The sequence below is a fragment of the Haliotis cracherodii genome, unplaced genomic scaffold (assembly GCF_022045235.1).
Source record: "Haliotis cracherodii isolate W230 unplaced genomic scaffold, xgHalCrac1.p SCAF_3, whole genome shotgun sequence".
Lineage (NCBI taxonomy): Eukaryota > Metazoa > Mollusca > Gastropoda > Lepetellida > Haliotidae > Haliotis > Haliotis cracherodii.
The window spans coordinates 32,362,580-32,375,037 of NW_027266286.1; the positions used below are offsets into that span (position 1 = coordinate 32,362,580).

At 40.2% G+C, this 12,458-nt stretch overlaps 1 protein-coding gene across 1 annotated transcript; it reads left to right on the top strand.

Annotated features, from left to right (window-relative positions):
* Positions 1-1,088: 1,088 nt before the first annotated feature.
* LOC139475782 (uncharacterized) lies at positions 1,089-11,985 on the top strand. Its single transcript, XM_071258989.1, has 7 exons — positions 1,089-1,278; positions 2,359-2,763; positions 3,510-3,908; positions 4,024-4,236; positions 4,768-4,851; positions 9,525-9,603; positions 9,993-11,985. The coding sequence occupies exons 1-7, from the start codon at positions 1,215-1,217 to the stop codon at positions 10,561-10,563; spliced, it is 1,815 nt and encodes a 604-aa protein (XP_071115090.1). The 5' UTR covers positions 1,089-1,214; the 3' UTR covers positions 10,564-11,985.
* Positions 11,986-12,458: the final 473 nt, after the last annotated feature.

The window sequence follows — 12,458 nt, forward strand, 5'->3', positions numbered from 1 at the left end:
GAAACAGAAACATATACATGAAACAAATATATACGTTTTTACAATTATTAGACACTGACGCTCACACATGACAATATAATTACAAATAAATAAATGTGCTATGTTGTCAGTGAAGAGATAACGGATGATGTCATTGTCATAGTTTATTTGTTGTTTGACGCCGCACTCGGCAATATCTCATTCCAGATATATGATGGCGGTCTGATGAAAATTGATGATTGACATTATGTGCTACGATCCATGGGATAGGGATACGATGACACGAGAATAAGCTTATCAGTGACACCCCATTAGCTAAATACCGAGATAAATGCATACATCAATGTGATATGAAATCACCAACTGCGTATAAGAGCCACATTGTTGTACTCGATGTCTTTCTGAGTGGTGAATTGCAGAGATTGGTGTGGCATACTTAGCTACAAACTGAAAGTCGGAAAGGAGCGAGCGGGTAGCCCAGTGGTTAAAGTGTCCGCTCGTCATTTCGACGTAAAACAATACTCACTCACGAAAGGAATGTTAAACAATGTTTTCTATATTAACGAATTATACCTAACTTTCCAACAAACTATCTGCATTAGTATGCCATTCGATGAGTAATTTACTTTTTTTCACACAATCAAACTTAACCCCGAAGCTAATGTGCAAGTGACCTTATCTTATCAAATGCCCTTAGTTCTTTGCCTTGCCTAATGTCTGTAATTCAACAGAGCGATAATAAACGTGACACAATCCTCAGCGTAAAACATGCCGACAAGTGGTACAAATGCAGAACGAGGACGTACACGGCGTGTATCGAAACAGTCTTTACACACATCACAGGCTTGGTATAAATATCACTGATAACAATGTATCCCCAAACACATGGTGACCACTTATTCTACATATATGTATAAACTATGACCCAATGAAGCTGTAAATAATTGGCACATAACAACATTACATGCATATGACCATGAGATATTATATTTTATCCTTGCTAGAAATGCAATGCTCATGCATAATCATTTTGTGAATATTTGACCCCTTAGATAACATATCAAGCGGCACAAGATTACAAATTACTGTGTGTGATATATATAATGCTATCATGACACAACAGATAGCGAGACAGTCTTCCAAAGGTTGTCTGGTGAAATTAAATATTTTCTGTCTGACTTCGCTTTACATGTAGTATTGTGCCAACACCTTCAGTCTGTATTTGATACATCAAGATGAGGATAGTTTCACTGCTCTTCACAGTGATTCTGGTCCCACTTGTGCCGCCAGCATCTTCAGGTAAGCCCTATCTTTCTCGGGTTGGGCAAGCATTATTTAAAGTTCTTGCATGCCAGTTTATGCTAACATCCTTTAATACTGGCTTCATTACGAAACACGCTGATTACCAACCGATCATTCTACGGCACGACATGCTAAACTGGTAATTTAAGTATTTTATATTTTTCAAAATGGCGGAGGTGATCAAGGGGCGTGTACATATTCAAACTCCTCATTCGGGCATTGAAACGCCAGCTGCTGCCTCAATATGTTGTCAGTCGACGCTTGCTAAGAATTCCTCTGTACTCAGTTGTGTATGTACTTACGTAACAACTTCTACCCTAGATTCAGTCTGTACATCGTGAACGTCCTGAAAAAGTTCATTTTGGGTACATGTTGAGGCCTGGCATGTGTTTTCCGAGATTTATTTTTTCAATGTTTAGCCCACGTATGTTTTATAAGAGTCAAAACGGGTTGCTCAGCTGGCCATATCTGAATGTCTCCGCGATCGCGAGACGGGTCCGATGCACAGACGCGTTGTCATCTTGGACGCAGTATTGTTTATCAGATAAATCATATTTTACCATAAGGGCTACCTCCCAACATGATCAGCCACAAAGAGCCAACACCCGTTCCAGGTGATGCAGCCCCCATATCGTAATTGATACTCAACGACGTGTTTTGTCAATATTGGTTTGGGATACAGACTAGCACTTGACAAGGTACATCCTCGCGCACATTTTCTTTCTGATATTGTGCCTAAAACATTTATGTAATTGAATGTGTGTGCAAAACAAGCTGATCTGTGACCTGAACTGTCAGGCTGAACTGAACCTTCATGTCCCTACCGTAATAAAAGGGGGTATTGATGTCTCCCAGATCTTTTCCTATGTACATATGGTTGTCTATGTTTCTGTTACGAATGAAACAAACGGCAAAAATGTTTGTCAAAGACAAAATGTTGAATGTGTTTGTCATTAATGTTCACATGCTGTCAACAGCATGTTTGTATAGTACCTGGTTCATCAACCATCAAGTTATAGGTGGGTATTTGCCTCCATCTTCAAAGCTCCTGAAAAATATCTTGTACATTTGTTTCAGAGTTGAAGCTGGTGCACATGAATGGGTCAGCTATCCAAGTCTGCAAGGAAACCCTGTGTTATCAAGACACCTATGACGTGCAGTGCGACAAGGATTGGTTTGCACCAATTAGAAACACATTTTCCCTTAAAAACCCTGCGTTTTCATCAGCTAACAATTGCACAGGCCAGAATGCATACCCCAAAGTTTGTTGTGATGTGAATCCCACTGACTGCAGTTTTACCAGTGTTAAGGACTTTGACAAGATAAGAGATGTGTGTTCGGGGAAGACCCATTGCACGGGTCAGAGAGCACCGTGGCACCCTGTGTATGCCTATAAACCCAATATAAACTGTCCATATCAACAAGGACTGACAACAGTGCTGACAACACAGTATGTGACGACAGAGTACATGTGTGTACCATGTAAGTCTGTATAAGAAATATTCAATAGTTAAACCGCTGACCACTGACACGCATACATCTACATGACATTTTGTAAATGCATACATTTTGTTATGGCCGTAACCTTAATTCAAAATTATTTAATGTTATGTTCATAATTGTTCATACACACCATGTTGCCTTGTACAAAAACCTACTTTCGAGTCACCTCTTTTTGAGCTCCAAAGATACTTCGACAGATCTCGTATGTATTCATGACAGTGTGCTATATATAAAATAGCAGCACCATTTCTTTGCTTAAGAATGAAATTTGACAATTATCTATTAGGATGTACAGTAACAATTGTCAATTAGCGAGGAAATAGCTGAGTTTCCCTTCCATTTTTCAAACGAGGATTTCATTGGTCGGATTCCGGAAGTTGAAATACGAATCAGACATTGTATGGCACTGAGTTGTATAATCAGATGCTGTTTGTATTTGCATTTTGTAATTGTTGTTAACTTACAGAAATATCACACCATGACAGCTTAAATTGAAAGGGCCTTGTGGTTAAAGCTTTCGATCGTCACGTCGAAGATCCGGCCTCGATTCCCGACATGGGTACAATGTGTGAAGCCCATTTCTGGTGTCCCCTGCCGTGATATTGCTGGAATATTGCTAAAAGCGGCGTAAAACCATACTCACTCACTCACTCACTTAAGTTGGAAGGAAAGCCAAAATTATTCAGGACATAGGTTTTTACCATATGTTTTTTTCTTATATGCAGATCATTCAATTCAAAGAATGTGTGAGAAAGGGACAAAAAATGGTAAAGGACTGTTTCTTGCATCAAAACATTATCCAGACTACTTTCCTGAACCTACAGGCTTTAACTGCTCCTGCAAGCTTACGTTTCCGGCCAATAAAGTACTGCAAGTTGCAGTGATTGATCTACGACTTTGTTCTGGCATTGGTGGATGTGGGCGTTCTCTCAACATAGGTGACACCAAGGTCATAAGTGTCACTAACACAAAGGACCCTACCTTATTTGACTCAGTCGTGGGAGGTATTGTTGGACTGAAGGAAATCTATTCCAACGCTTCAGAAACTGGTCAAGTGACGATGAAACTTACAGATGTGGATTCCAAAGATGCTTTATATTTGTGGTTGTATCTGTATGCAGAAGGTAATGTTGTCAAGTTATAGCTATATACGTCAGAGTTCAGAGCATTACAAATTTTGCAGTTACACTGAACACGCCTCTCGTGGCGTGCTGTTGATAAAGCGTTTAAATGTTTCAGGTTCCGATATGACCTTAACTTGTAATGGTGAGACGACTTTTACTACACCCACCACCACCACCACCACCACTACCACCACCACCACCACTACCACCACCACAACTGCACCGACCACACCGACCACACCGCCTAAACCAACTTCTTCCACAACGCCTACAACAACACCTGCTACCACGACAACGGCTGCTACAAAACAGCAATCCACAATTACTGGTAAAATCAATATATAGTACAGCAACTCAGTGTATGAAGAGATGCGGAAAGGCAGTCTCACAAGACACCGCGACTGGATTGACGAGGATCAGCCCTATGTCAGCCCTTATATTGCTAGAATTGTGCTGTCGCTGTTGTTAATCTGGATATTTTTTCCTCAAAACACGCTATACTTTTCTTTTGTGAAACATGAGGATAAGTATTTGTTACAGTATACAAACTGGAACAAATATTCTTTTCCAAAATAATTCCAAGGGTCATTCAATGTCGTCAATTTCTTCGCATTTCGTCATTTACATATATACTTTCACGTTGATTCGTTGATTTTGAACAGGGCGTGAAACAGTTACTTTCCCGGTTGTTCAGTACACATTTCAACTGTGACCATTGACAGCCCATGACAAAGTCAATACTAAATAACTTACTTAAGGCTTATGATTATAACTAATAATGTGCTGGAAAGTTATGGAACTGCTACGGCCAAAGAGAGTTCGGTGTATAATGATCTGTGATATATTTTGGGTACTCCAGGGAAAACCAAGAACAATGTGGAGTCTAACAACGATAAGCTGTGTAACTGTGGAACTGAAACAACTCTATCCAGGAAGATATTTTGTAAGTATTCTATTCATATCTACTTTGCCATATTTGTTTATTTGCTTGCATCGCCTGCATACATAAGTAGCAAGTTCAGAGTTGATTCCCGTCACCATTGTGCTTCTATCGCCTGCATACATAAGTAGCAAGTTCAGAGTTGATTCCCGTCACCATTGTGTTTGTATCGCTTGTATACATAGATAGCAGGTTTAGAGTTGATTCCCGTCACCATTGTGTTTGTATCGCTTGTATACACAGATAGCAGGTTCAGAGTTGATTCCCGTCACCATTGTGTTTGTATCGCTTGTATACACAGATAGCAGGTTCAGAGTTGATTCCCGTCACCATTGTGTTTGTATCGCTTGTATACACAGATAGCAGGTTCAGAGTTGATTCCCGTCACCATTGTGTTTGTATCGCTTGTATACATAGATAGCAGGTTCAGAGTTGATTCCCGTCACCATTGTGTTTGTATCGCTTGTATACACAGATAGCAGGTTCAGAGATGATTCCCGTCACCATTGTGTTTGTATCGCTTGTATACACAGATAGCAGGTTCAGAGTTGATTCCCGTCACCATTGTGTTTGTATCGCCTGTATACATAGATAGCAGGTTCAGAGTTGATTCCCGTCAACATTGTGTTTGTATCTCCTGTATACATAGATAACAGGTTAAGAGTTGATTCCCGTCACCATTGTTCCTTTTTATATAGACAGCAGGTTTAGAGTTGATTCCAGTCACCATCTTGCTTGTATCGCCTGTATACGTACATAGCAGGTTAAGAGTTGATTCCCGTCACCATTGTGTTTGTATCTCCTGAATACATAGATAGCAGGTTTAGAGTTGATTCCCGTCACCATCTTGCTTGTATCGCCTGTATACATACATAGCAGGTTAAGAGTTGATTCCCGTCACCATTGTGTTTGTATCTCCTGTATACATAGATAGCAGGTTAAGAGTTGATTCCCGTCACCATTGTTCCTTTTCACATAGACAGCAGGTTCAGAATTGATTCTCGTCACCATTGTGGTTGTATCTCCTGTATACATAGATGGCAGGTTAAGAGTTGATTCTTGTCACCATTGTGCTTGTATCTCCTGTATAGATAGATAGCAGGTTAAGAGTTGACTCTCGTCACCATTGTGCTTGTATCGCCTGCATACATAGATAACAGGTAAAGAGTTGATTCCCGTCAGCATTGTGCTTGTATCTCCTGCATACATACATTGCAGGTTAAGAGTCGATTCCCGTCAACATTGTGCTTGTATCTCCTGCATACATAGATAGCAGGTTAAGAGTTGATTCCCGTCAACATTGTGTTTGTATCTCCTTCATACATAGATAGCAGGTTAAGAGTTGATTCCCGTCACCATTGTGCTTGTAACGCCAGCATACACAGATAGCAGGTAAAGAGTTGATTCCCGTCAACATTGTGCTTGTATCTCCTGTATACATAGATATCAGGTTAAGAGTTGATTCCCGTCACCATTGTTCCTTTTCACATAGACAGCAGGTTCAGAGTTGATTCTCGTCACCATTGTGGTTGTATCTCCTGTATACATAAATAGCAGGTTAAAAGTTGATTCCCGTCACCATTGTTCCTTTTCACATAGACAGCAGGTTCAGAATTGATTCTCGTCACCATTGTGGTTGTATCTCCTGTATACATAGATGGCAGGTTAAGAGTTGATTCTTGTCACCATTGTGCTTGTATCTCCTGTATAGATAGATAGCAGGTTAAGAGTTGACTCTCGTCACCATTGTGCTTGTATCGCCTGCATACATAGATAACAGGTAAAGAGTTGATTCCCGTCAGCATTGTGCTTGTATCTCCTGCATACATACATTGCAGGTTAAGAGTCGATTCCCGTCAACATTGTGCTTGTATCTCCTACATACATAGATAGCAGGTTAAGAGTTGATTCACGTCACCATTCTGCTTGAATCTCCTGTATAGATAGATAGCAGGTTAAGAGTTGACTCTCGTCACCATTGTGCTTGTATCGCCTGCATACATAGATAACAGGTAAAGAGTTGATTCCCGTCACCATTATGCTTGTATCGCCTGTATACATAGATAGCAGGTTAAGTGTTTATTCCGCTCACCATTGTGTTTGTATCTCCTTCATACATAGATAGCAGGTTTAGAGTTGATTCCCGTCACCATTCTGCTTGAATCTCCTGTATAGATAGATAGCAGGTTAAGAGTTGACTCTCGTCACCATTGTTCTTGTATCGCCTGCATACATATACTAGCCACATAAAGAAACTGTGCACGGAGAAAATATAGATATAAGGGCACACCGTCCATATATGAAATATAGGTTTGAACACAGCAATTATTGGAGACATTCAAACGCTCATGCACGTGCCATGCGATATGACGTCATTGATGGGGGCCTATGGGCGTGCAATGTGTTACTGCACGTGCATCCTGTGCAGCTATAAACAGCATGTGCAAATCAAAATTCGCTGTCACTTTGGAAAGCATGATCTGTGGTCATTCAAAAATTCAAAACTTCTCAGGCGCAGACACAAGCATATCACAAGCAAATCATGCCAAGATTGACAGCTGCACAGCGTCATGAAGCCATTGGAATGAACCGAGCGGGAATGAGGCAATAACAGGTGGCAACACATTTCCAATGCCATCGTAACACGATATCGGCATTGGTGAGGCGTTATCAGAACACAAATGACGTTGCCGACCATCCACGTTCAGGACGTCCCCGAGTAGCGACGCCAAGACAGGACAGATGGATTCGAGTTACACATCTCCGACACAGGTTCCAAACGGCAGTAACGACGTCCCAGACAATTCCTGGACTGCGCCGTATCCATCCCAACACTGTCAGGAATCGTTTACGTCAGTACGGGATTCGACCACGACGCCCTGCCATAAGTCCCATCCTGACACACCGTCATCGAGTCTAAGATGGTGTCGAAATCATGTTCGCCAACCTCGAATATGGTGGAGAAATGTTGTCTTTACAGATGAATCGAGGTTCAACATTTCCCACAGTGACGGGCGCCAACGTGTCTACCGGCGTTTGGGAGAACGTTATGCACGCGACTGTATTGTGGAGAGGAATCGTTTTGGAGGTGGCTCTGTGATGATTTGTGGTGGGATAACAGCACGGCACCGAACCCCTTTGGTGGTTGTTCAGGGCAATCTCACCGGTGTTGGCTACAGAGATCAGATTCTGAGGCCTGTGGTCATTCCTTTCCTGCAACGTCATGGCCCGGGATTGACATTTCAACAGGAGAACGCTCGTCCTCACGCGGCTAGGGTCGCAATGGATTTCCTTCACCATAACAATGTCATGTTACTGCCATGGCCTGCAAATTCTCCAGATCTCTCCCCAATAGAGCATGTGTTGGATGAAATGGAGCGCCGTCTCCGTCGTCTTCCACATCCTCCAGATAACGTCCGTGACTTGGCACAGGATTTGAGGAGGATATGGCAGGCCATTCCCCAGGCCAAATAAAACACATGTCAAGCAGTGTCATCTGCATATAAAGAGTCCCTGAATCACATCACCGCTCAGTTCAGTCATCAACATGGCCATCCATAACGGCATGTGAACTTATACTTAACTTATTATGCTAGTTTTAACAAGCATCGCCATATGTTTTAACACACTCTCTCAATTTGAGTGTATAGTATTAACGTAATGTTCTCTCACATCAAAGATAAAACTATTTGTGCCGCATTTGCACAAGTTTAACATTAGAAAAATAATATACGACAAGAATGTTTGTAATAATATGAAAAAACATAACTAGTTGTCACATTGCCTTTACTAATGCTTCGGGGATGATAAAAGGGATACAGTGCACGCATTGTGCAAACGGCTGGCCCAATACATGCAGTGGGCAGTTTAACAGATTGTGTGTAACATATATATTTATGCTTTATACAATCTCATTAAAATCAGATCTTAGTTCTCGCTATCGCTTTTTGTTTAGCGGCAGCGAGAACTTGGATATGATTTTAATGAGATTGCGCTTAAAACGCTGGTTACAGTCTTAAAATTGACAAATTCTGATGATATGTTCTACTGTGGTTTTACAGAAAAGTAGAAAAATAAGGATTCCGAATCATCATTTGGGGATATTGATTGTGATGGGGGATAAATGAAAGCAATATCATCGTCACAAGCAAGTGGTAACAAGAAAACATATCTGATTGGCCACAGTACAGTAACCGCCTTGTAAAATACACACAAGTCACTGAGTCTTGCCACGTCAAAATTGATAATGTATGGTAAGCCCCCTCTCTGATTCCTTTTGTATATTCCTCAGGGATATGAGCAACTTACCAAGTAATGAATAGTACTCTGGTGACTCGGAATGCATCATGCTTTAGATCGTGGAAATATGCTATCAACTAACATCATGTAGTTAACATGTAAGTGACATGGCGCTTTCCAGAACTCATTGTAACACAGGCATACGCTCGTAATTCACCGAAAATATGTCTTTGTAACATGTAATGATAACTGTATAATCATTGCATTGACAATTGATATTTACATTTGTCAGAAGCGGGTTGTGTGGGGTGTTACGAGATTAAAAACATAATTTCAATTCACGCTGATCCGATGACGTTTCAAAATATGCCGTAAAAAGAATGGAAATATATAACAGAACTGTACAATGTAATAGCAGGTTAACCCAAATGTTTCAGACATTGAGCTGGCAGCATCTGCGCTGGGGGGCATTGTCTTCACTGCAATATGCTGGTGCACGTATACCATGTATCACAGGTTAGTGGCAATAGATAAAGCATATCATCTACCTGAAGTAAGTTACAATGACTCGACAAATGGTATCACCTATTTCAAGAGTAACAGTTACTTTATGAGTTCATTGACATATCTATACAAGTAACGTATTACACTGTACACCTACCCAGAATAATCTAGATCTAAATTGCCAAGCCATACCGCAGAAATACACGATATGTGTAACCATCATTAGAAAAAATCTTAATCGATACGCCTATGTAACAACACAAAGAGTTCAATGTAGCCTTCTCAGCGCCGTCCATAGATCAGATATATGAACAAACAGCTATCGAGAAAATCCCCATTGACACAATAAGTAAAACACAACACCTTTGTCGAAATGTAATTGTCTGTGTTTTATGTTGCAGACATAAAAAAGCAAAAAAAGCAAAAAAAGCAAAAAAAACAAAACTTCTAGAAATGAGGAAGGTCTCGACCGCTGACCAGTTTCCTTTGCCTGCCCGTAAAAAGAACTATTTGAACAACGACAACAGGAATGTCTACAGCATTGAGCCATATGACTCTGCCTCTCAGGTGGGTGCAGCGAAAGCTCGCAGGGCGAATAATGTCAATAGAAACCAGCAAGCAGCCCGTCGGAGAGGAGCTAATCAAGGTGTCCCGCGGCGAGTGTCTGATCCATATAATCCGTATGATGTTCCTTATGAGAACATTCAATCAGATGTTGGCAGAATACAAACAAAGGACGAGGATGTACAGTCGAAGGATGATATCATCAACAAGCTTGCTGAAAAGCTCAAAACTCAACCTGAGTCAGAGAAGGTAGTACGTGACCTGGCTAAAGATGGTACAATGTGCCATTATGACACTGATGTTGATGGCGATACTGACATCAAGATTATCCTGGGTGGTTTTGATCTGGAAATGCTTAAAAAAACATTGACAGAAATGGAATCAAAAGATGAAAATTATACGTTTTAAGTGGAAGTTAATGGCTCTTGTAGAAAGGAAATTGTCATGGACGTGATAAACTGGGACCCTACTCTGACTATAACCTTATCGCTTTTTAATTAGTTCCCATTACCTTTAAATAATCGCTACACCTACATGCATCTTCAGCCATTTACATCGATATATACTATAGAGGTACATGCATGGACATGCAGCGAAGGCTATCAGTAACAGATTGTCAATATAAATATAAGCATGATATCCTGAATGTTTTCATATAATGACATCCTCACTTGATCAGTATGTAATTACACTGGGCGAACAGGGGCGAACGTCCATCATATTCTTCCATGCAAGCATATAATTGACATAGTTTATATTGGTTGTTTATATTTTGTTTATATCCAAATGGTTAAAGAGGATCGAGTTTATTTATACCCAATCGAAGAATATTGTATAAGTGATTTCCTACAGCTTGCTATCCACTTCCGTTTTTTCAACAACACCCCTGCAACAATCCTTAGATGTGGTTTACGTTTAGTTATATCATGCACTTTACAATGCTGCTCTGAAAAATCGAATTGGAATGTTTGGAATGTGTCTCCAGATTTTATACGGTATTTCATGTAATCACTATTTTTTGTAAGGTATCAATTTCTGTATTTAGGCACGGGGGTCCAGGAGAGGCGTCACAACTTACTGAGCAGAGTTACGCCCCATTCAGTGACAGGATCCCACATATCCCAGATTCAATATGATTTCATTGCCTTGCATTGTCAGCGCCATACTCATGGTGTCAAAGTGACAACATTTATACTTTACGGCACTTGGGGTTTTTCTCACTCATTAAACTAACGTACATTGGAAATAACGAGAAGAATCGTTCAAGGAAGTGTTAAACCCAACTCACTAACACATTATTTCTGTGCATTTGTTTTGCATGTAGATCATTCTTATAATTACATGAAAAGCATATGACATGCTGACCAGATCTTGTAAAATCTATCACTATTTCTGGTCATGGCAACTGCACATTTAATTACATTGTAGTATTCTGACAGTTAAAGTTAGATATATAGATGGCAGTCTATATTACTATTATACTTAACGGGTCATTATTTCTTTCCAGGAAACCAAGAAATGTATTCTATTCTCCTTGTCAAGAACGTTTTTGAATTACCTTTTCTCAAGAAGCCGAACACATTCTTCTTGCGTTTTTTTTTTCTGGTACACCATCATGTATAACATCCCTAGCACCTTGTGAACACTGTTCCGATCAAATGGACCCGTGAACTCAGTTGTAATTGAGCATATTCGAAAACTAGAAAAAGTGTTAATATCATTGTAATACAAATAGTGTATAGCAATTTACCTGCCGATATCCCGTGTTATATGTTCTTGCTAAGCATGTATTTTCAAATTTGGAAAAAATAAAGAATGAGAAAACGTGAACATTGTTTTGGTTTCGAATTTTAGTTGATTATGATCCTCAGTGTTTCTATACTCTTTTACTTGTGATAATGCCTGAATTCCAAACGAGACTTTAGAAACTGACAGTGCCAAGACTAAAATGACATATAAAACGACGTTTAACGCCAATTCGCTAACATATTCAGAGTATCTAACGGTTGTGTGATTTTGCTTAAAACGAATCATTTTACAGAGACATCTACGAAGCTGTTTCTTATAGGTTCTCTGAGTGGGCGAATATCTTGCTGATTACATGTTATCGTATCGAGCTATTGGTTTACATTCAACCGTGACATAGGGTAATACTGCTGACATCAACATTAAACAACACACACGATCACGACGATCACCATTCATCTTGTCTCATAGGTGTTAATAGCACTCATTTGCGTTATTTCCTCGCCACCTCGAAGTGTGAAAGTGAACTGCTCCTCGAAGTAATAGGCAAACATCTT

Bases quoted from the DNA above. Each gene is read 5' to 3' on its own strand.
- LOC139475782 (XM_071258989.1), top strand. From the start codon at position 1,215: ATGAGGATAGTTTCACTGCTCTTCACAGTGATTCTGGTCCCACTTGTG. The intron at 4,852-9,524 runs GTAAGTATTCTA...CAAATGTTTCAG, and splicing joins TCTATCCAGGAAGATATTTT to ACATTGAGCTGGCAGCATCT. The intron at 9,604-9,992 runs GTTAGTGGCAAT...TTTATGTTGCAG, and splicing joins ACGTATACCATGTATCACAG to ACATAAAAAAGCAAAAAAAG.